The 25,802-nt window shown below is 29.5% G+C and overlaps 1 protein-coding gene across 1 annotated transcript in view; it reads right to left on the bottom strand.

The window, feature by feature from the left end:
* The window catches only part of LOC117169881 (neprilysin-2-like), a 24,888-nt gene extending 2,687 nt beyond the window's left edge, over positions 1–22,201 (bottom strand). The window contains exons 1-5 of the mRNA XM_033356390.1: positions 22,013–22,201; positions 20,359–20,517; positions 3,307–3,483; positions 2,828–2,959; positions 2,462–2,764 (exon numbers count right to left, since the gene is read on the bottom strand). Of these exons, the coding sequence (XP_033212281.1) occupies positions 2,462–2,764; positions 2,828–2,959; positions 3,307–3,483; positions 20,359–20,517; positions 22,013–22,201 (960 nt within the window). The remainder of the gene's footprint in view (positions 1–2,461; positions 2,765–2,827; positions 2,960–3,306; positions 3,484–20,358; positions 20,518–22,012) is intronic.
* Positions 22,202–25,802: the final 3,601 nt, after the last annotated feature.

Here is a 25,802-nt window from a genome sequence, read left to right as displayed (position 1 = left end):
GTTGCAATTTAAGATCTTCAACTTATCTGAATTATATTACTTACTGTATTCTTGAAAATTCTTATTTTTTGTTGAAAATTTAAGTAGTTCGTTGTAAGTTGAACCACTATGTCATATTTTTTATCATTATATATAATATTTAACTATTTATGAAAAGTGATTATTTTTTAAAAATTAATATTCTTAACTGAAACTGTAACTATTTTTGGTTGAATTTCACTTTTTTTCATACCAAATTAACCTGCTTAGTTTAAAAATTCAACTGCTTGGTGGAAAATTTTATCATCTTGTTGAAAACTGATTTTTTTGTTGAAGACTTAAATTTTTAGGTAAGCATTTTAACATTATGTAATTAAACATACCAGTCTTGTTTAGACTCTGAAAAATTATTGGAAAATATAATAACATTGTTTACATTCATCATAAGACTCATAAAATTTCTAATATATACTAATTTGGCGATCTATAAAAAATCTATTGTTTGAAAGGAATTAAAATTTTTTCGGAATAAAAAATTAGCTTAAAAATTAAAACTTATAAAAGGGTCTTCAAGTTGCTAAAAAAGGGTCTCAAATTTTTATAATATGACAAATTCTGGCCACTTCTTATTTCCTGGAGTATTTTGGACAGGGTCATGTAAATATTGGGCAAATTTACCTAAGCTAGGAGATTACTTTTTTAGACATTCGCACAAAACCAAGGGGTAAAAGCAAACAAATCAACAAATTTTTGTTCATAATATAACTGAAGATAGTCCAAATTTGGCTTTTTCAAATTTCCATGCATATTAGCCCCAAATTTGTTCAAATTCCCAAAAAATGCAATGATTTTTTAAAAAAAGAATGAAATTTAGAAGTTCCATAAGCTTAAAGCCAATCAAGTTAAGATCTAATGTTCCTCTTAACAATAAGCTATAGAATACAAGTAGATTATGTGAGTCCATATCCATACCCACATAATAATAATTGCACTTTTGGTCCACTTTTCAATTAGAAAGTGGTAATGATTGATTCAAGTTACCTAACGTAATTTTTGTAATTAAAAAGTTAAAAATTGTTTAAAAATTTTCAGCTTCCTTTTAACTGGATAAATTTTTGAAAACTAGTTGTTTACACATACCGGATTCCAGGTAGAGGAGATACTTTGTAGATATTGATATCAATTTTACCAAAGTGGTTTTCAGTAACTACTTCAGGAAACATTTACTTTTAATATAAACGATATAGAAAATTTGAGGAATATTTAGAATATTTGTTTTATTATAGAAAAATATTTCAATAGAAAATAGAGTATGTAAAAAATCATTTGCCCTCCTTTATTTATTATTTATTCATAATCAATTGGCCAACGAAAATTTGTAGACATAAAAATAAACCCGAAATTCCTAGCAATTATCTAAGAGCAGATAGTTATGACCAGTATTAAATTATTGAAACAACTATCTAGCACTAGTGAAGGAAAAGATATTGGTGTATTAAAAATAATGAAATCATTTAATAAAAAGTAGACAACATTTGAAAATTGTAAAGCAAACAGCAACTTTCTATCATCATTCTAAGATGATGTTATTAAAAAGTAATAATGAATTGCTGAAACAATTATTTTTGTTAACGCGACTATCCAGCTGTATTCTAAGAGAAGTTTATGATTTTAGAAAAAGCCGCAAAATTTTTAAAACATTTTACAGAAAACTTTATTAAAAATAACAATAAATTGTTTGAACAATTATTTTTAAGCACCTGAATTATTAAGTATCACACTCCAATTAAAAAGTAAACTAAAAATGAAATTTTTTTGAAAGAACTGCAGTTTTCTAGGATTATTGTAAGAAAATATAATAGTAAATAATGATAATAAATTGTTTAGACAATTATTTCTATTGCACTTAATTAATTGCTCCCTCGATGTCAATAAAAAATAAAGATTAGAAAAAAATCATAATTAAAGCATCATGAACTCACAAACCCCAATTTTTTATTTATGGGGTTTCTTGGACCCTTTAAAACAGTCTTTTTTCCTAATCAAAATGCGTGTTAAACTCCATGGAACTGGCGAAACTATTAAATATTATTGTTAATAATATTATTGTTAATAATGAGAAGGGTTTAGTTTTATGTAAGAAGTTATTAACGTGGATGTTTTTTAAAGCTCCCGGGTTCAAGACCCCCTGATTAAAAAAAACGGTTCTTCTGTGGTGTCTGTTTATCGCAATATCATCGCTATCTCATCAAATCATCGTATTTCCTCATATAAGATTGTTATATCATATAACACATAATTACAATTTGTTATTCATAAAAATATGCTTGTTTGCCCTTTGCGCTAGTTTAGTCTTCCTTTCCTTTTTATTATCTTCTTCCCCACAGAAGAAACTCAATTAGTTCCTGTTTTCACTTATGTTTTTCCATTCAACTTTTCTCCCCAAAACAAAAGTTTTAAATGTTTTATGATTATATCTCACCTTCTTTAGATCTTTCTTCAATTGCTGTTTAATATCTACTGCTATCTCTTCTGCACTTTTCTTAGATTCTGGTGTAAAATATTTCCTGACATATAAAGCACCAACACTCGCCATTAATACATTATTATTCGTCATCCCGAGACATTCTCTCCATTTCCCTTCACTTTCAGTTGTATCGGAGTCAGCATTTGAAAAGTCTATTTGAAGGTTTAGAAGCTTCTCTGGTAAGAAAGCTAAACTGTCTTCAACTGCTTTCCAACAGAGGTAATTGGCCACCACTCTTTTTGGAGTTTTTTTAATCAACTTTTCAAATTTTTCGAAAAAAGTAGGTACGCTTACTTTTATAATTTCATCGTCATTGATTACGAGCACCGAATTAAGCATTTTGTTAAAGTATTCTTTCCAAGGAATACTCGGATATTTTTTTGTGAGCTCTTTCACTGTCATTAGGTTATTGAGAGCTGTTTGATTGTTTCTTTCTTTATCAGTCAGGGCGATCTAGAGTTTAAGATTATTTTAATAATTAATGTATTTAAAACGATTTTAAATGATTTCGGCAGATTTCACATATTTCAAATGATTTCAATAGATTTTGAGAGTTCGAAGAAATTACTCAGTAAAAAAGCAAAAATTGAGACTTTCTTTAAAAAAGGGAATCTCAATTTTTGCTTTTCGCGAATCAAATAGGATTTTTAGAGATTTTAAGAAATGTCAACATATTTTAACAAATACCTTTCTTAGGAATCTTTTACAGCTTGCTATAGATTTAGTGCATTGAATTTTCCCAGAAAAGGAATGTGGTCCCACGTTTAACGCAGGTAAATAAAAATTCAATTCTTACTTACACTGTTCAGCTGCATTTCGAATTCGAGAATTTCCCTCAATTCTTTTTTAGCCCTAGCTTTATTTGCACCAAAATTAACAGCCACGCCAATCATAAACTTATACCTGGCTTTGTTGAACTCGTCATTCAACCCTTTCACGTTAGATTCGCGTTTATCAAATAAATAGAATTGGTCGATCTAAAAAGAAAAGTAATTTTCTAAATAAAAATATCAAACTTCAGTCGTTATTGGCTATTTTTCGATTTCTTATGGTATTTACGCACATTTAACACATTTTTGGTACTATTTAGGATATCAGTAACAATTTTGAAATCGAATAAGTAATAAGTTTCAAATCCTAATTTCTGCATGTCATAAGTTGCCTGCTTCCAATCATAGTTTTTCTCTTTCCACAAGTCTCCTTCAAGCAGAGGCCAACCACCCATTTTTTTCAATTTGCTTAATAATGTATTCACACCATTTTTCTCAATCGCAGCTATACAAAAAAATGAAGATTTACTTTTTCTTGTGAAAAATCTTTGTGGTATAAAATTACGCATTTTAAAATATACTAACCCGTGTTCATGCAAGCTTTGTAATAGTTTTTCGATAGTGTGATAAATCTTGGTTCATTAGGTTGAATTGGCTCTTCAATTATACTTTTTAGTTGGTCCTGAATTTTGTCATTGAGGAGATCATATCTGTCGACTTTCGTCTCATAGTTTGAAATTGTTGTGGTTTTTAAAAAATTACCACAGGCAAATTTGTAAAAGTCATCGCACGGCGCTACCTTAGGATCCATACTACGTTGTATTATGGAAGCTACATAATCCAATTTCATTGGTAAGACATAATTATAGAAGAAATAAATAATAATCTTAATATGTTATATGAATTGAAGGTACTCTCTTATTTAAATGAAACAAATAAATTAAATAAGAGGTGGATCACCAGCGGATTAGTAGATTTGGTCGCTTAAAAACGCGTCACACTGCCAGGGGAGGGGGGTAAACGCAGAATTTAACATTACACATGGTGAACATAAATGTGAAAAATAATATTTTGAAATTCTACAGAAGATAAAAATTAGGGATTTTATTTCACTAGTAAAGCATCTAATCAAGGAATTCGCTTATTTTCATCTTTTACCCCTTTTTAAAGAATTCTATATTTTTCTATATTCAAACAATTTCACCTTTCTCCCATTTTTATTTTATATAGGAACTGAGTTAAAAGAACACATTAAAAAATCCAATTTTTTTTATAGTTTAACTACTTTCTGAAACATTGACTTTATTTGTTCAAGCTTCAACTGTTTTGTTTTCAATCAGTTTTTTTATTAATTTAAAATCAAAATATTAAATTAATTGTTTGAAGTGGAAAATTCGCTTATTTAGTTGAAAATTAACTTCTTGGATAAATATTTATATTGACAGGTAGAAAAATTTTCTTTTTTGCTTTCAAAATCAAAAAATTTTGTTTAAATTTTTCCTCTCTTGAATCAAAAACCTTTTTTGTTTGAAAATTCGTCTCTTTTGGTGGAATCCAACTATTTTTCATCTAAAATTAAAATATTTTGAAGCTAAAATATTAACTATACGTGTTTTCTACCAAAGAATTTTGTTGTGAATTTATGGATATTTGGAGATTTACGTGAATTGTTAAGAAAATTTGATTAAAAACTGTGTATCTTGAAAACATACTAATATACACTGGAACTTGGATTCACCACAGGTTTCGGAGCTTCAACGACAACAATTCTCGGAAGCAGTAAATACAGACTAATTCCATTCAATAATAATTCAATAATAATTTCAATTTTTATGAATTTTTATGAATTAATTTTTTATAAGCAATTGTTATAAACCATGTGCCAAAAAAAACTTTTAAGGAAAAAATTTAACTTTCGAGCAATTAATTAAATTTTCACTCCAAGAAAGATGAATTCTGAACAAAAAATATAGTATTTGATATTTAAGCCAGAAAAATAATTTTTAATTGAAAAAACTTTAATCCTCCATCAAAATAGACCAATTTCGAAACCAAAAAGTGGAATTTCTACCAGAGATATTTCAGCCAATAAAGAAAAAAAATGTCCTAAACAATATTGAATTTTGAAGACGAAAAATGAATTTGAACAAAATATTTTAACAGAGTATTATAAAGCTGTTATCTTAAAGTAAGATAAGGTTTTATTCAGGTCTATATTGCAATTGAAAAAAATGTAAGCACGCCCTCAAAAAAATTACTTGGCTTAAAAAAAGTTCCTAAACAATGACAGGTTTTACAAGTGGGGCCATAAGGGACATCCGGCTTTTAGAAGGGTCCAAAAGGAAGAAAATTAAGAAAACAAAGAAAAATAAACTAAGACGAATTTCAAACCAAACAATATTTTTAGTCGCTAATCACGATTAGCGAAAATATGTAAATTTAATCGGAATATTATATTCGGGCACAAATACCGGAACAACCGTCAAATTTACAGGATGACTTGAGCAAGAACTAATATAAGTAATCTTTAAATTCCAGACCTTTTCTTTTCACTTCTAAGTGGTATTTATCTTGAAAATTTGAAAATCCCCTAAAGTGTCGAGTTCTAAGGTTTTTTTCATATTACATGATGAAGATGTATAGAGAAGCTTCGGTTTTAATATAAGAAGGGAAAATGAACCCTTTTTTATAAGTTTAGGTTTACAAAAATAATTATTTAAATTTAAATGATAAGAAATATTAATGGTGAAATGCTATTTGATGTAGACGGAATACTAGAGGTTTTCAGAGTATATTTTTGGGGATAATTCAGAGATGAAGCTATTGGACACCACAACTTCGATGTTGAAGATGATGCGTTAGACAACTCAATTGAGAAAGTTTGTGTCGCTGAGGTTAGGGATTTAATTAAGGACTTAAAACCGGTAAGGCTGCCGGGGTAGACTGTATTAACGCTGAAATGCTTAAAACGCGGTGGCGTATACATACTACATAGACTGTGCGAATTGATAAATTTATTTTTTGCGATGGGAGACGTCCCAGACGATTGGAAAAAAGCGATTATTTTACCTATATACAAAAGAAAGGAGATAAAAGCGACTGCAATAATTACAGAGGAATCAGCTTATTAAGTACCGTTTACAAAATAAACTCAAAAATACTTATTCGTAGGTAATGAAAATAACAGAAGAAAAGATTTGGGAAATCCAAAGTGGGCTCATGCCAGAAAGGTCATGTACGGATCGAACAAGCTTTTGACAAGGTAGATAGAAGTAAACTTTGGGAAGTCCTGAAAGAGTATGGAGTCAATGGATGGCTCCTACAAGTTATAGAAACAATACGGAAGGGAAGATAGAGGAGGAGTTAGATAGACGCATAAACGAATGTAAGAAGGTTATTGGTAGAGCAGGGCCCCTTATCAGAAGTAAAAATATACCAAACAAAGCTAAAATGGCAATATATAATTCTGTATTTGTACCGACTGTGCTATATATATATATGATGGGCAAAGTGAGTAACGAAATAATTTTCAAAGAATGTGGTGCAGAAGAGACGGTAGTAGACACATGGGAAAGAAATGGGTTAAGATGGTTCGGGCATGTGAGAGAATGCCAAATGAACGACTGACGAAACAAGTGTATCAAGTTATAGTAAATGGCACCGTGCCCAGAGGTAGGCCGTGGAAAGAATGGTTAGAATGTGTGAATGAGACCCTAGTTAGAAGAGACATAAGAAGCCACAGAAACACGAGAGCCTGCATGAAAAAATGCATGGACATAAGAGAAGTTAGAGTAGTATGTCAGGATAGAAAAATATGGCTAGGGAGATTGATTAGCAGCCTGGGTTGGAGCAGTGTCGCTTAACGAACGTTTTGTTTAAATAAATATCACGAGACTTCTAGATCAATCTAAAAATTTTATTTCCCTTCCTCACATTAGTCTCTTCCCCACTGAGTGAGTCACGCCTACCCCGAAAGGAAAATAGCCCAATGTTTTAATAATAATGATAATAATAATAATAAATATAAAGATATATATGGCAAGTTGAAATAAAATGTTACAGTATTCATAAAATAATAATTGATTATGATTTACTTAATTCCCACAACAAAGCTTTACTGTTTGTAAAGTTTATATGGAAATTATTTGATTTTTAAAGAAATAAAGCTGTACTCAATCATTCGCTTTGTAAATTAAAATTAAATTAAATATACCTTCATTTTTAATTACATTAAAAATAATTAAATTAAAATACCCTGAATAATATTGAATGAAAAGGTAATAAATATAAAAATATATACCCGAATACCTGGGGAGACCCAAGTTTCTAGTTTTTCATGAAATGTTTCAGTTTTTTATAAACCAGGTTTTGCTTTAAGGAAAAATATATAAAAAATAAAGAAATAAAAAATATTAAAATTGTAGGTTTAATTATTAAAATAAAAACTTTTACTTTAAAATAAAATAACTCTGTTTCAGTGATTTAAAAGAAAAGTTTTTTGACAGTCCAGCTTTACAGGAAGAATTTAAAACATATTCATGTGATATAATTGATAAATATCAAGTCTCATCATATACAATTTAAGCGAAGTATTATGGAAGATTTTAATTTTTCTCGGCTCATAATTTATATAGCAGGTAAAATATATATTTATTTGTTTTCTTTTACTTTCAAGGCAAGTGAACTAGAATAAATAGAAATTCAATTTAAAACCAGTCTCACTTGTTTACATAATCAAAGAGAGGAGGGATAAACTATTTGGTAACGCTGCTCCAGCAAATAATGCACTCATTATTTACTGTATCTTGGAGTACCCAAGACTCGGCTAAATAAGAATCTTATTCGAGAAACGAAATCAGTTGGATAAAATATTGTATTAGTATGTACAAACAATTCTTTAACCATAAATACACTTAAATAAAGGAATAAAGCACGTTTTAAATTAAATTTATATTAAATATCCTTCAATCGCCTTGAACGCGAAGAAGAAAAACAGTTTTGTATTTTATCTGATATATAAATTATTAGTTAACAAAAAATGAAAGTTTTTGAAACAATATCTCACTTCCATTCTATTCAGCAAAACTTTTGATATTTATCAAGTAAGAACAAGTTTATTGCTTGGTTGTAATGTTTTCAACAATGTTTGCATTGATTCTACCAGTTATAATTTGATTTTAAAAAGAAGTGTAGTGAAGTATAATTCTATCTTTAAAAAATCCAAATTAATTCAAAATTTTACTAGGAACGAGAAAATTTTAAAATTATTCTCATACGCCTTTCCAACGTCTCGTGGAGGACCGGAAGGCACTATTGTGATAAAATGTACATTAATGGAAGGGACCTTTCAAATATTTGTGTTTTTCGGCATCTATAATTAGATAAAGATATATTTTCATTTATGCCTTCAACCTTTTTTAACGTCTTTTTGTCTGTGACGTCAACTAGCAAGATTGCCGATTCCGAACACCAGACAATAGCAGTAGCCACATAAGATAAAAAAAATTTTAAACAATATTTTCGTAATAACAATTGATCACAATCAGGTTTTTTTATATTGTATATTTGTTATGTTATTTGTTATTTGTTAGGTTGTGTTGGTACTCGTCATTTTTTTGTATCCATACCAATAATTTTTTACCTGTACCGGTTTGGCTACTTTACCTTATATTTAACCAAATTTTTACAACGACAAGAAATGTTTGCTAATATATTAGTAATCGAAAGTAGCTTAATTATTCGCCAGTGTTTTCACTAATTAACTAAAGTAAAATAATCTTGTAAGTTTTTAACTGCTACATTATTTCAATGCTAAAATATTATGATTTCATTAGAAGCTCAAACGTTACCCACTTAGTAAAGTTTTAACTAATTAATGTGCAGAGAGTGTTGGTTTGAAGAAGAAAAATACGCATACGTCCCAATGGAAAGAGCACATTTGAAAAATAATTTGGTCCCGATTGACCTAACAGATTTCACTTTTAAATAAACACCCAAAATAATAAATTTAAACTCCGTCACACGCAAAAATGCTTATGATGTCTAATGTAAAAATGAAAAACTGTTTTCTTTTCGTTTAGACATACACATTTCGTAATATTTCAATGCTTGAGAAAAATATCTTTTCCTTGATAATAACGTTCTAAGTAGTATAATTACTGAACAAAAATCTAGATTAAAATAAAATTATACATACCAGCATTTTTGCACTCAGAAGTTAAACAGACCTCACTTAGCTCTTCTCTCTCGCTTATTTTTTTTCGCAGTTGTCTCATTTCGCACTTGTGCAAAATGCAAAAGAGGAAAAGAAAAATGAGAATTCGTAATCCTATCATGTTTTCTGAAATTTATAGTTTCCTCGAACTTGCAATTATCGACTAACATTCAATTGTTAACTACATGCTCTTTATATACAAATCTGTGTGAACAGTATCTGGGAAACCATGATGAGTAGGTGAATAATTTTCCTTGATCATACAGCATTGTACGATAATACAGTTGTCAACAGAAATATTTGAATAATTAAGTTTCATATTTTTTAAGCGCAAAAATCGTTTAAAATATCTATTTGCTGATTCTGAAATGTTGTGAATTTCTCTAAAACTAGAGTAAAGTCTACTTCATTAAAAGTATTTTGTTGCTTTAATTTATGGGATGGTCTAGCCAAGCTTAAGAAAAATATTGAACTAGTCATCCCGAATTTCAAGATGAGACATTTCGTTCTTTTACTTATAATATCATTTTTTCTCAGAACGAATATCGTTTTTACATTCCGATGATTTCTGAAGTGATTTCTGACCATAACTGTCCGAACTGTAGAACTTTTGACAGAAATTACTTAGTGGGAAGAAAAATGTATGTTAAAGTTATCAATTTTTATGAAGAATTTTGTTGATCGAATACCGCAAGCGTATAGATATTAGTTTCTATGTTTTACATACGTTTTTAAATAAATTTTTGCTTGCTGATTCCAAATCCTGCCTGTAAATTTTGGCGGAGCCTGGTGATTCTGAGAAAAAGACGATGGAAGTTGCTATTTTAATCTTTAAAGGAATTTATAATTTTAATCAAAGCTAATTTAATCATTCGGAGTATTAATAATGACTTCTGGGGTCACTGAAGTTTAATTTTAAATGAAAATATCAAAACTAACAATAGCGAATCGAAAATGGTGGATCATAACTGTAAAACTTAAACTGATTTGACTACAAAAATGCTACCCGGGGTTTGACGGGTCACTGATATGAAATCCGAACTTAAAATGTCAAAATTCGGAATGGGGTATCCAATATATTGGATAATAATTTCAAAATATAAACCGATTAGATTAATTTTATTCACGGAAAATAATCATGTAATATATTCATTCTTGAATATAAACTAAAAATCATTTGCAGACAAATGGAAGAGGACCATGCAGCTTACAAGAATGAGATAAATGCGGATGGCGATTCGGTGGACAATGAAAAAAATACTTTATTCAAAAAAATATTTTACGTAATGTGCATTGGCAGTCACATTAGATCCGATATTTTTAATCTTGAAATTTTTAGGTAGGATTGAAAATCAGTGAGCCGATAAAGGCCCGTGTAACATTTTGTAGTAGTTTGAATTTTGAATGTTGACATTTTGTGTTCGGTTTTGAAATCACTGAACTGAAAAAAACCTAGTGTTGCCTTTTGAAATCAGATGCGTTTAATTTTAAAAATTTTGATCCGCCATCTTGTATTCGCCATTTTTAATTTTGATATTTTGAGTTCGGGTTTGAAATCAGTGACCTGAAAAAAAACCTGTCGGATTTTTTAGCCAAATTGGCTTGATTTTCACAATTATCATACGCTATATGGGATTCGCTATTTTAAATTTTGACATTGTTAGTTCGTAATTGAAATATTGCATTTCTTTGAGGAATAAAATAGCAAATTCCTTTCTCTTTTTTTTTAAATCACCAAGATTTACAATATTTTACAGGCTGAATTTTAAATCAACATGCAGAAATCTATTAAAGAAGGTATGTAGGATATAAAATAAAAATAGGATATAAAATCTCTATGCTCTCTAAAAGACGAATATTGCATTTTTATGCTAAACGACACCTCTATAATTTTCCATTCAATAATTATTTTATAGCGCATTTCATTTGGTGTTTATAAATCGAAAATACTATGCGAAAAATGAAAAATCCAAGTTTCGACCCAAACGACGTATGATACGGAAAAAAGTTTTAGCGAGAAAGTTCAAGCAATGACAAAAACAATGCGAAATATGGAGAAACTTTTTTGGAGAAATTTTAACTTTCAAAAATTTATACGATATTTCTATTTACCGTTTTTTTCGCCAGAACTAGTTGCTTTTAATTTTTTTTCATCTAAATTGATATACAAAATTCGAAAATCCCAAAAATTATTGAAAAAGGCGCGAGATTAGTGAAAAGTATAAACGAAGATTCGTACGAGTTTCTGTAACTTTTTATTGCAAGGTAGTCTAGAAAATAAATATACGTTTAAAAATGTCTGTAGAAAATCAAAGGCTAAATAGGAGGGTCACGATGTGAATGCTTGTTTGACAATGAGACGGAAAATGTTATTTGTTTTTACGTATTTCTAACGGCTTAGGAGATCCTTCTAAAAAGTTACCATTTTTATTGGTTTGAAGAAATTTTTTGAGGGTTATACTCGTTCAGACCCACAGATTCTAAATTTTTTTTTTTTAATCACTAATTTAATAATTACAAATTTATTATTCATCAATTTTAATCTTATTTATGAGACGAAGAAGGTTGCACCATCTTAGCCAAGATAAGGCTCATCTTGAGCCAATTAAACGTGGTTTTAACCAAGACAATGCTTGAATTGGGACAAGTAAACGTCGTTTTACCTGTCATGGCCATAAAAGTAAGACGAATGCCTATGTCTCGATTCAGTTTTGAGACGCAGCTAGACATCAATGTCTGGGAGACAAACTCAAGACATAATTAAGTCAAACTCAAGTCGAAGAATTTTTACTCGGGAAATCATACTTTATTACGTGAAAAATGCAGAGTATGGAGATGCATAAAAAACTGGAATCTGAAGGATATATTTTTAATAAAGTTTTATTCTAGCACTTCGAGTACAAATAAGCATATAAATTGTAAGTGATTTATGTTGTTTGAGGTGACGTAATCTATTTACATGATTTATAATATTTCCTTCTCATTGTTCCGATAAAGCTGATGATGTTCTGTAATGGCGTTTTTTACTCAGCTTTTCTATTTTTAAGCCCTTTGATTTAAGTACAATCATTTCCATTAATATATACATCCTTAAATGAGTTCATATATTTTAGTTATTTGTAATGAAATTTCGATAAGATTAATCCTGGAAAATTTTCATAATATTATCACTTCCAAATTGACCATCAGAAAATGTTCTGCTTTTGTAACTTTTTTAGCTTTGTATCATTTTATAGTAGAACTTTTATCTATTTAATTATGTTTTTTCACTCTGAGTGAGTAGAAAATGGTCACAGCGGGTTAAAAAAAGTTGAAAAACATATTTTTTCCAACACAAAATACACCATTCATTCATTTTTTAAGGCCAGTTTAAAGGTAGAAAATGTTTTAATTGTATAGCGAGCATACAAGCATGAAGAAAAGAAAATGATAGAAAAGTAAAAAATAAAAGTAAATAAAATGAAAATAAAAGTATTCGCAATTTAACATTAATGCTAAATTTAAACTCTTCAGCAATATTTTTCAGAACATATTCGATAGAGAGTTTTAACTACATCCAGAGAAAATTAATGCTTAATTTTAAGAATTTTTCGAATTAAAAATTATACTTTTATTAAAAGAAAAAACCTTTTTATATCGAACGTAATATCTTTTAAAAAATAATTTTACCCCCAGAGTTTGAAAATATAAAACTAGGAGATCAAGGGATGCATTTCAAATGGGTATATATTTCAAAGAGATAAACCTTTAATCGGATGAAGTGATAGTTGGTCATGGTAATTAATAAGAACTTACAAAATATTTTCACACACATACACGCCAACGTAGAAGAGGTAGTCATAATGAAAAAGTGGAGGAGATTAGCATAGGAACTATTTATTCACTCTACCCTCACAGATGTTTCAAATTTACTAAATTGTACTTTGATATAAGTACTTTGCACATGGTAATATATTTGTAGAAAAATGTATTAATGCAAGAAAATGTGAAAAATGACTGACTTCAAGTAGTCGACTTTTTACCATCAACCCTTATAACCTTGTTGTTTTTAAAAGCAAAATAATTTCTTAAAATCAATACTCTCTACATTCAAATTAGCAAAACTTCACTAATTACTAATGAAATTCTACGAATTCAATGAGAGATAAGTCAGCTACTAGAGATTAACAGAAAATTTATATTTCAATTCGTCGAAATATTTTCTAAATTAATATAAAAAATCAATGAATTGGCTTGTCAAAATTTGATAAAAATAAAAAAGTTCAATAATAGATCACGATTATTTAGGATTCTAATCTTTATTAAAACAAAAATGACGAAATATTGTGAAACTTCTAAATTTTCAGTGTCACCTCCACCAACATGATGTATTTACAAATTAATTATTCCAAGTGGAAAAACAGGAATGATTTATGCAAGTATTGTTTACACCTTTCTTTATTTACAAAAAAAATCCCTTTATTCTATCTAGGCGAAAAAATTATTCTCGTATTTTAATACATTTTTGGTTCAATATAAGAAAATATTTATTTTAATTATAAAAAGATTTGCATTACGAGAAGAAACTAGATATATCTTCAATCGAATATGTTGTTAAATAACCAAGGAATTTATTGAAATAAAATTTTTTTAAAGAATAAAGCAATGTTTCTTCATCACAAAGAAATGTGTTTAAATCAAAGAAACTTTCTGGGGGTTTAGATTACATATTAACTTTTTAAACAGGCTGCTATCTACTTCAACCAATGTTTGGCGATTCCAAAGCATCTTCTAATGTTTATGCAAAAATTAAAATATATAACTCTTTTCTTTAAAGAACTTTTAAATAATCTCAAAAAACCTAAAAAAATGTTGTCTTCTGCAGTCCAAGATTCTTTTTATAATTTTTTCGGACTTAATAGGGAATATGGAAGATAGTATTAATTAGAAAAATATTTGTGCCAACCAATAAAGTAGGAGCGGCATATTTTACAAACTAACGTAGTTGGACCTCTACCCTTCTTTTTCAGTGCAGTAGTTTTTGTTTGAGAAAGAAAACAAATAGACTTAATTTGGGTTAAATTAGAAAATTTAACTTTTATATTAAGCAGTGGAATTTCACGTTTAGTTTTATGCAAATTTTGTTTTCGGGTCGATAGGGGCAAATTTTGTATGAAATTACAAAAGTAGACTTTAATTAGGCATACACATATAGTAAATATTTAATTCGATTTTTTTTAAATGTTCACGAAATTATCTTTGGACTTTTTACTTTTAATACGTCCCTTCTTTAATCAGTGAAAATTTACCTAAAGAAATAATTTTAATTATCATTGGTTGTTTGTCGATCATTTCAGAGTTTCCATCATTACGGGTAAGTGCGATAGATGCAAAATAAATAAAATATAAATTATACAATGTAATATTTTAACTATTAATAAACATCCAGTAATTCTTATGATGCATGAGAGCCTTTAATTTTTGTTATTTAGAAAACTGTGTTAATAAAGATGAAATAATTTTAATTTAGAATGAAGGTTCAATGATACTGACAAACTTACATATTTTATATTATATAATTGATAAATTAATTTAAAAAAATATTTGTCTGCGTGAATGTAAATGTATATTGAAATTTTATTTTACAGTTATTAACATATACTAACATTATTATTCCAAGAGAGGTTCATTACCCTTTGTCTAATTTTTAAATACTGCCCGAGTGGAAATATAAGTCCTCTTTTTATTCTTTTAAATTCTCTAGCTTCAGAGATTTTACGAGGTTCTGATGAGGACAACTTCAATATACTGAAAGTTCTATTTAACTACTTAAAATATGCACAATTTAAAAATTTGAACAATTCGATTACATTAATTAATTAAATTAAATTTTTTACAATGATTTAAAAAAATATTTTTGAAATTATTATTATATAATTTACATTTTTCCTCTTTATTTAATACATCATTCGCACAGGTGGACTAAAAATTAATGACGATCAGAATATTTCCTAATTGAATAGTGGAAAAGAAATTGATTGGCAAAGAAAATTATTAGGTGCATATAACAATTTTAAAAAAGTTACAAATGTTAAATACGTGAATAATAGAAAAGTTTAATTGGATGAGGTTTTGGTCTTATATTCTTAACTCTATTGATATTATAAGAAGGTGACATTGAGAACGTGTAAACGTGAGGTAGCCTGTCGCCAGTTCAAAAAACTCGCCTTCTCACTGTTTAAACACAGTTAAGAAAAAACAAAATTTTTTACAATCTTGTAAGGATTAGGGGTCAATTGGCTCTAAGCTAATTATAAAAATTAAATATCTTTATACGCTTCTTTTCGATAATGCTTTGTTTCAGATTTTCAAAAAAAAATTCGGTTCTACATTTTTCTTATTCTTCAGAGAAAATTGAAATTATTGAGCAGACAATTATTTGTTTTGAATAAAGATAAACTTGAGTATGTAAAGAAATATATTATCATTTTATAGCTTTTATTTAATACATAGAAGATACTTCATGATTTTTCTGATTCAAAATTGTTTAAATTTAGCTAATTACAAGTAAAATTTTACATACTTTGTTAACGAAAAGTGTTCTGTATGTGAACAAATTTCAAATGAATTTTTTCCCCTCTTTGAGGTTTTTGCTTTTTATAGATTTTTATAAACAATAAAGCAAGTACGTTTATGAAGAATAAGGAAGATTATTAGTGGTGGGTATAAGATTTGTAACAGTTTTAGGAAAGGTATTGACACTCATTGGCCTGGATGATTTATTATTAAGAAATCAATAGTCTAGAGGATAACTTTAAGAAATATCAGTTTTTCAAAATAAAGGATACCAGAATGAGAGCGACGGCGACGCCCTTTTAATTTTTCTTAATGACCATCCTAAAAGGATACCCTAATTGTAAAAAATATAAACTGAATACGAAATAAAACGAGATAAAATAAAAAATAATAATAAATAAATAAAATAATTATAATTTTTGAATTATATTATATTATAGATTATAACCAGTCAGATTTGCAATAAAATGGGAGTCGCTCTATGTCGAAAAAATTATGGAAGGTCCTTTAGACCGTATACTAAACGTTATTTATGTACGTAACGTTACTTCCACTGATCTGCCTTCCCCTCCCATTTCTTGATGTCAATCATATTTTTTGGTGCCCCCCTTATCAAATTGGAAACAGGGTTTATTGATGGGCCCATATGACTGATGTTTGGGGGTGCTTTAACTGTCCAATGTCCCTAATTGCCATTTTTGAAAAAATTTTAAAAAAGATACGCCTATTTTATCACGAAATAAAAGGATTTTTAAATATTGCCACTAAAATAAAAAAATAACCTATTTTAAGCTGAGCCATTCTATTCTTTACTGTTTCAGGCAGGATGAATGTACAAAAAACCAAGGATGAGTGCTTTGGATGAACTTAAATTTATGAAAAACTTTATTAGGTATCCTGATGAAATTCTTGCTGATAAGACTTTGACGAATATTAAAAACATTGGAAATAACGCCAAATGATTACCAACAAGCATATGCTAAGATGACCATTTTTTTACGCCGGAGCATTCTTTCTGTCAACGCTTAGTAGGATGATCATTTAAAAATCTATAGTTGGTCTATTTTATTGATAGATTTTTGTGAAACTCTAAAATGATTTTGGGTTAAGATTGAATAAATTATTTGAAATTTACAACGGTTCTGCATTTCTATATAACACAAGTAGTCAATTTTTTCAAATAGAAACCTTAAATTCAAAAGAGAGTTGTTTTACTCAGCACTACAAAAATTACACTACTAAAAAAAACTGGTGACAATGTATGTATAGGTGATTGTTTATTTGTCTTAAGGTCACTTTAAATATAGAAGCCATTTTTTTCTTGAAATATCCCGAAATAGGTTATTTTTGTATCGTAAATTATTTTGACTTGCGAAAGTTTGAATTTCGGGTTCTATTTTTTTCCTAAATACTTAGGATAATAGCGAAATATAACATATTCTAGAACAGTCCCTGTTAAGCCTATGCAGTTAAAAATCTTACAGAATTGGTAAGATTTTTTTGGCTAGATATAAAGTTAAACTTTTTCAAGGAATTTAGAGCCTAAGTGATCTTAAAGGAAAAATCCAAAGAACTTAATTTTAACTATACGAAGGACTTCTTCAAAAAATATATTTTATTGGTATACATTCACTGTAAAGTAAAATACATAATCCAAGATAGGATATACTATACATTACATTAAATGAAATTCTCGAAATTTTTTTTTTTAATACCGCTGACTCTACATACCAGCGGCTAGGCCCATCTTTATTAAATATCCATACCAGTATTCACCGACAATATTTTTTATTTGTAGCACACAAGGAAAATCGCAGTAAAACCTGTGTATAGTAAACGGATTTTTCAGATTGTGTCTAGTATACGGATTTTTTTTAGATTTTACCACTTTTTTAGTTCAACCATGTAGAGCATTTTTTACCTGGATTCATTTTCGAACCCACTGGATAGTTAAAATCCCGAGAAAATTCTGGCCTGTTAAAAAATTCACCTCTGATTCTTAATTCGAATGGAAAATTCATTGGTTTGATATATTTATCTCCGATTTGAAGTTTTTGACATCCGCTGGGGGGAATTTCGCACATTGTGTGATAGCTGCTTGAATCCAGAATAGCTGTGATTGGGAATATTTTAACCCAGGTAATTTTGATTCAGTGCCGTGACGTTTCACCCAATCTTAATATGCTAGGTAAGAAATTTTTATACCTCCGTTGTCAGCAACGTTTATATTTCTTGTGTGGGTACCATTGACCTGAAAATTATGAAATATGTGTCATTATTACTCACGAATTCATGAATCTTCATATGAAAAATTTCTTTTGTAATTTATAGCGTAAATTCCAATATAAAATACATACTTTCACGCCGCTATCATTTACTGTATAATTGCCATACTGCTGAATGATGCATGCAGCTTTCTGATTGAATTTGGTTTTCGTTTCTGGAGTCCACCAATCGTTAAGGTCTTCATTTTTATCAATTTTTCTACCATCAATATCTAAAACTTTTAGAATTTCTTTTCCAAAAAAAAATTAACCGCATGCAGCATAGTTCAGGTATGGAGACCTATTTTTATTGAAGAAAATGTCTTGTAGAATTCCGGCAGGGATATCTATTATATGATAATTTATATTGCATATATAATTAAATAAGCGTTCTAAACTTCAAACCTCAGACACGATCAACGGATTGTCTTGTAAAACTATCTGGATGAGTTATACAAAATTTGTTTTGATTTTGTGAAGTGATAACGCCGTCCAAAAAATAAATGAACAAAATATTTATATCCCCTTCCCCTCTCTTACTGCAAGTAATTTTTAGTCTCCAAAAATATGTTGCTAGTTATTTAAAGGATAAATATAAAGAAAAATTGGAGTCTCTACCAAATAGTGCAGTTTTATTTAAGAATGATGAAATTTGTACTAAAAAAGGTGAATTTTTAATTTAAAAATATTTATTTAACGAAATATCTTAATTTTCAACTAAAAAGTTGCATCTCGTACCAAGAAAGAGGAAATTTCTTTTAAAATAAATGAATTTTTTATAAAAAAAATCCAATAAAATAATTGAATTTTCATCCAGAAAATATTTCAGTTCTCTTGTCAACATTACAATTTTGAATCTAAACAAAAAGTAAATTTTTTTGCGAAATAGTCCAATTTTCAACAAAATAGAAGAAATTTCAAACAAAAAGTATGACTTTTCAACAAAATTGGTAAATTTTTAACTAAACTCTTGCATTTTTCTGTAAGAAATATGACAATTATTCTACTAAAAAAGATGAATTTTTTAATGAAAAACACAAATTTAAAAAAAATTGAATTTTCAGCAAAAAAAAAAAAAAATTGATTTTTCAACACAAAAATACGAATTTGAAACAAAAAGTTAATTTTCTGCAAAATAGTTTTAATTTTCAACCAAACAGTTGCATGTTTATTCAAGAAAGATGCAGTATTTCCACTAAAAAAGATGAAATTTTAAATCAAAAAGCCAAATCAGAACAAATACTTTTTCCAAAAAAGTTTTCAGTTGACTTATCAGCAAAAAACTATGAATTTCAAACAAAACGTTAATGATAAGGATTGAAGGATACGTACAGGAGTAAAGCCCCCCCCCCCCCTTCCAAAACAAATGGTAACGAAATGTCTCACCCTCTGATCTTGAGCTATGACGTCATTTAAGTACGGTGCCTAAAAAAAATGTTCGTGAAATCCGAAAGAACTTTAATGATAGTAAATTCCTGCATCCAAAATTCTATTACAATTAGTGGAGCCCAATTGAAAAAATGTATAAATTCAAAAACTGGGAAAACTTCTGTTTGATACGAAAATAATTGTAAATATTATACCCATTTTTTACAAACGGGAAAATAAAATTACAGGACTTAACCTCAAATATGTCTGGGTTTTATAATATTCCATCCTACTTCTCTCCCCAAAACTGAAGTTTTGAATATTTTATGATAAAATCTCATCTCCTTTAGATCTTTCTTCAATTGCTGTTTAATATCGACTGCTAATTCTTCTGCACTTTTATTTGATTCTAATGTGAAGTATTTTTTGACATATAAAGAAATAATAGTCACCATTAATACACTATTATTTGTCATCTCAAGGTATTCCTTTCATCTAGCTTGCCTTTCAGTTGGACCAGAGCCAGAATTTGAAAACTTTTTTTGAAGGTTTCAAATTTTATCAGGCAAGTAAGTTAGACTGTCATCAACTGCTTTCCAACAGAGGTAATTGGCCTCCATCCTTTTGGATTGTTTTCTCCATTAATATTTCAAAGTTTTCGAAAAAAGCAGGCACGCTTACTTTTATAATTTCATCGTCACCAATTACAAGCACCGAATTGAGCGATGTGTTGAAGTATTCTTTCCAGGGAATACTCGGATATTTTGTTGTGAGCTCTTTTACTGTCATTAGGTTATTGAGAGGAGCTTGATTGCTTCTTTCTTCTTCACTCAGAGATATCTAGGGTTTTAGGCTAGGGTTAACTGTTATAACTATAAAACATCATAACAAAGATTATCAAAGAAACTTTCAAAGCTTGCTATGAAGCTAGTGGATTACGATTTTCCCAAAAAGGAATGTGATGCCCACGTTTAACGTAGGTCTATGAAAATTTCATTAATACTCACAGTGACTGGCTGCGTTTCGAATTCGAAAGTTTCCCTTCATTCTTTTTCAGCTCTGTTTTTATTTGCACCAAAACTAACAGCCACGTTAATCATATAATTGTACTTGGCTTCGTTTGACTCTCTTTCAATCCTGTTACTAAAGATTTTCGATCATCAAAGAAAAGAAATTGGTCGATCTAAAAGAAGTAACTTTCTAAATGAAAATATCAAATTTATATCGTAATTGACTATTTTTCTATCTTATGGTATTACGTACATTTAACACATTTTCGGTACTGTGTACGAAATCAGTAACAACTTTAAAATTGAATAAGTAATAAGCATTAAAATCTAATTTTCGCAGGTCACAAGTTGCCTGTTTCCAAAGTTTTTCTCTTCCACAAATCTCCTTCGAGCAGAGGACAGTCATCCATTTTTTTCAATTTGACTAATACTGTATCCAGACCATTTTTTTAAATCGCAGCTATAGAAAAATTAAAATTTAGTTTTTCATATGAAAAATGTTTATTGCATTAAATTATGGATTTGAATATCTGCTTACCAGTGTTTATGCAGGCTTTGTAATCGTTTTTCGATACTGTAATGAATCTTGGCTCACTTGACTAAATTGGATCGTTAAGATAACTTTGTAGTAGGTCCTGAATGTTTGTATTGAGGTGAAGAAATCTGTCAACACTTGTCTCATCTTTTGGAATTGCTGTGGTTTTTAAAAAATTACCACAAGCAAATTTGTAAAAGTCGTCGCACAACGCTACTTTGGGACCGATACTCTGTTGGATTGTGGAAGCTACAAAATCAAATTATAATAGTAAGACCCGGTTCTAAAAGAAAGTAACTATAATCTTAATTTGTTACATTAATTCAAGATACTTTCTATTTTAAATAAACAAAATGAATTAAATAAGAAAAGGTGTGGGCCTCTAGTCATTAGTAGAAAACGAAATATTCCATTAGAATTTGTTCAACAACTACGTCACACTTCCAGGGGGGGGGGTTAACGCAGAATGCAACATCAACAACGTTTAAATATAAATGTTCATAAGAATTTTTCGAAATGCATAAAAGGATAAAAATAAGTGATTTTGTTTTATAATTCAAGTATATCTTCACAAAATTCACAAGCTTTCTTCGTTTACCCCTTTTTAAAAGAATTTTTGTTCTATTTTTAAGAAACTTTCCTGTTCACGTATTTCTTTTTGATATGCGAACTGAGTTTGCAGGACCGAATAAAAATTCCTCCTATTTTTTCAATAATTAAACTACTTTGAGCACCATTAATTTTATTGGTTGAAAATGCAACTACTTTTTTGCCAAATATACTAATATACACTGGAACTTGGATAAACTACCGCTTTGTAGGGTTTCCAACGTAAACATCCTGGGCCTTCTGAACCAGCTACGCTGTTGGTGTTGCACGCTTCAGAAAACACCCTCTGTCTCCTCTGAGGAGTTCCTCTCCTCTTATTCAATTCAAATTCCAGTGTAATTAATTTTCTTTTCGAAAGCTTTAGTGTCATTATATGCCCTCTTCCAAATAACGTAAAATAGCTGCAAAAAAAATTCATAATTAACAAAATTCCAGATATTTTTCGAAAAACTAGTTCTTTTCATAAAAAAAACAAACATTTTTTGTGTAAGATATCAATGTTTTTTTTTAAATCGACAGTTTTATATCTATAATTAGTTGAAATAACACACTTGAATGGCAAATAATTAAAAATATCATAGCTGTCAATATTTAAATTGAAAAAATGAATAAAATAATGTTCTTCTTTAATGAATTTGCTTTTTTATTTTACTAATTTTCATTTTTTTCTATTTCTTTTAGTGCAAGTACACTGATATTTCTTTGCATGGATGTCTGGCAGTGCTTGCAATGTATGCATTACTCGAGCCATTTTTACTAGCTTCCAGCTTCCATGCATGAGATTTTTGAATTCTAGTAATTGCTTGAACCTTTTTCCAATCTTCTTAAGGATGATGGTGCTAGTATACGTTTTCGCTTCTCGAATTATGGTCAGATGCAATGTGCTTTATCAAGTCGCTAACAAAATTTTATTGTAGATCATTGACCAGTAGGTGTCCCTGTCGAAGAAATGTTTAACAACCTCGATACATTGCACGGGTTTGCCGCGCAGAAACTACCAGCTACACTCAAGTCTCGCTTTGTCTCGTCAAATTTTTCATAAATCGAGTTTAAGCTAACGACACAGTTTTCATTCAACGTAACCTGATCTTATTACGGCGTTATGTCTCATGACTAGTCTCATGTCTAGTCATTAAACAGATTTTTCTATGTCAGACTTTATCACGATTTGCAGTCTCCGATAAAGGCAATTAAATTGATTTCTAAATCGGTTCCTATCCAGGACTGGATGGGAACTGTGTGCAAACTGTCTGGATTATTGTGTGCATTGCAAATTCAACCACGTGCCTCAGAACGAAAAGTGGTATGAACTTTCTTCCGGCAACTAGGCTTCTGGTTTGTGATGGACGCTTTTGGGCCGATTCTACACAGGTAATCCCATCGCTTATTTTCTCGATCCCCTGCAACTTGCCAGATTGCTACTATTACATATGTCCCAAATTTTGATGTTAAATGTTAATTACGCCCCAATTAAGTTAAGAACCCTTTCCTGCTGTCCCTTAACGCGAAAAGATAAAACGCTTTGACTATACAAGTCCTCAAACTTCCACGCATTCATGTTAATATTCCTGCGCATTTTTGTAAGGATTGTAAACCTCTACAGGATCAACGTGTTTCTTTCTCGAATCCAAAGTAAACGTGGCGATGCCCAACCACCCCTTAGAGATCTTCAATCAACAAAAACTGCCGAAATTGCTGCGTTCTATTTTCATGAGACCAGATAGAAGAAACGTCAAGGTTGGAGTACTACAATCAAAACGCAGAAGAGAGACTAGATAGGGACCGATACCATAGAGGTTCCATTTTTCTTCACAGTATTGCAGTAAGGACCCGATTTTGTGGGAGTCCTTTTCATCAATACTATTAAATTTTAAGATCAGAAGGTGCCCGATATCTTGGGAGTTCCTCGTATTAGTTATATTTTATATTAAGATTAGCAGGGACCGGATGTCTTGCATGTCGTTCTTATTAATTCAATCTTATATTTATCTTAGGGAAGACCTGACGCCATGGGTACCTGTTTTTAGATTAGGCAACAGAGTAACTATAAAAACCGGCCATTTTTGCGGCCACAAAATAATCAAACGTGGAAACTTTTTCTGATTTTCTTTGAACAAAATTGGATCGGTATTTTTTTACATATAGAATTAGCAATATAGCATTACCATTTTCTTGAACTTTATCCAGACCTCTTTTGCCTGAGGTTACGAAATAATAAATAAATATAATTAGGCAAATTTGTAGGGAATGAATATCCCTTTCTCTTCAGCACTCTTTGCTTTAAAAATCAAGGATTGCCACAGAATATAAATAAAACTTTTAATATTTACTAATTATATTTAGTGATGTGACCATTTATAGGGGTACCTCCCACCCTTCTTCTCACCTGCTCAGAAGCATACAAATACATTTACTTGCATTATTTTTATCATTTATACAAGGATTTTTCAAAGAAGTATAATAAAGCATAATCGTGTCAAGAAACATTTCAAAATAATGTAAATTTTGTCTGTGGCGGGGAATTTTTTGAAAAGAATTATGATTCTGTTACCAATGACAATAATAATGGATATTGATGAAAAGGACCTTTCTAATATCTGTGTTATATGGCTTCTGTGATTGCTCACATAAATATTTCTAGTTCTGCACTTAAAACTTTCTAATTTTATTTAGTCTGTGACTTCAACTAGCAATATGCCAATGTTGAGGGCCTGGCATTAGCTTTAGACGCATGCTATAAAAAGTATTTTTTAAATATTTTTTAATAATTATCTTTTATCATAAGCGTTTTTATATTTTATATTTCTTATAATCGATTCCTGTTATGTAAAAGAAAAATCTGTCATTTTTCTAGATTGTGGATGCCTGCAGTCTATAATCCAGTCTTGAAATCAGCTTTTCATTAAACCCGCAAAAACAAACTCTTTTTACCGGTGCTTTTTTTCACACGTACCGATAATTTGCTTACCTGTGCCGGTTTTCACCATGGTGCACCGTATATTTCACAACAATTGCATAATGACAAAAAATGCTCAGCAGTAGATTAGTATTTCGGAATAACTCAAGAATGAGTAAGTACTTTCACCAATTTACTGAAGTAAAATAATCTTTTAATTTCTTGACTTCTGCAATATTTTAATTATGAAAAATTACTATTTTATGAGCCAAACACTCAATTACTAGTAAAGTTAGTGAAGTTTTCATAAATTTAGTTTCCAAGAGTGTTGGTTTAAAGAAGAAAAATACGCTTACGTTCAAGTGAGACTGGCACGTTTTAAAAATAGTTTGATCCTGATCGATCCGTATCAATTAACCTTTAAATAAAAACCTAGAATTGTAGATTTGAACCCTGACATACGCAAAAACGCTAATGACGTGTAATATAATATTGAAAAACTGATTTATTTTAATTCAGACATTTTCATTTCGTAATATTGCATTGCTTGAGCGAAAAATCGTTGACTTTCTGATAACGTTCTAAGTATTTTAATTACTAAAATAAAAATTTTGTAACAAAAATTATAAATATCAGCATTCATACACTCAGAAGTTAAATAGACCTGGATGGCTTCTTGTTTCTTACTAGCCTTTGTGAACTTTTGTGTCGTTTCGCACTTGTGCAAAAAACAAAAGAGAAAAAGAAAAATCAGAATTCGTAATCGTGTAATGTTTTCCGGAATTTATAGTTTTATTTACCTTGCAATTATTTATGAATGTTTAGTCGTGGGCCACCTGCTCTTTTTATACAAATCTCTGTGTGCAGAATCTAAGACATCATGATAACTAGGTCAATAATTTCCCTTCATCATACGACATTGTACGCTAATATATTTGTCAACAGAAACCGTTGAATAGTTCCGAAACATATAAATATATAATTAAAAATTTGTCATAAGGACAACCGCAGGATTTCGCCGGGAGCGAGTGCTAATCTGAAAAATTGCACCCGCTTCCAGCGAAATCGCGGTAAA

Source organism: Belonocnema kinseyi, chromosome 3 (assembly GCF_010883055.1).
Source record: "Belonocnema kinseyi isolate 2016_QV_RU_SX_M_011 chromosome 3, B_treatae_v1, whole genome shotgun sequence".
NCBI lineage: Eukaryota > Metazoa > Arthropoda > Insecta > Hymenoptera > Cynipidae > Belonocnema > Belonocnema kinseyi.
This window is presented reverse-complemented; position numbering and strand designations above follow the sequence as displayed.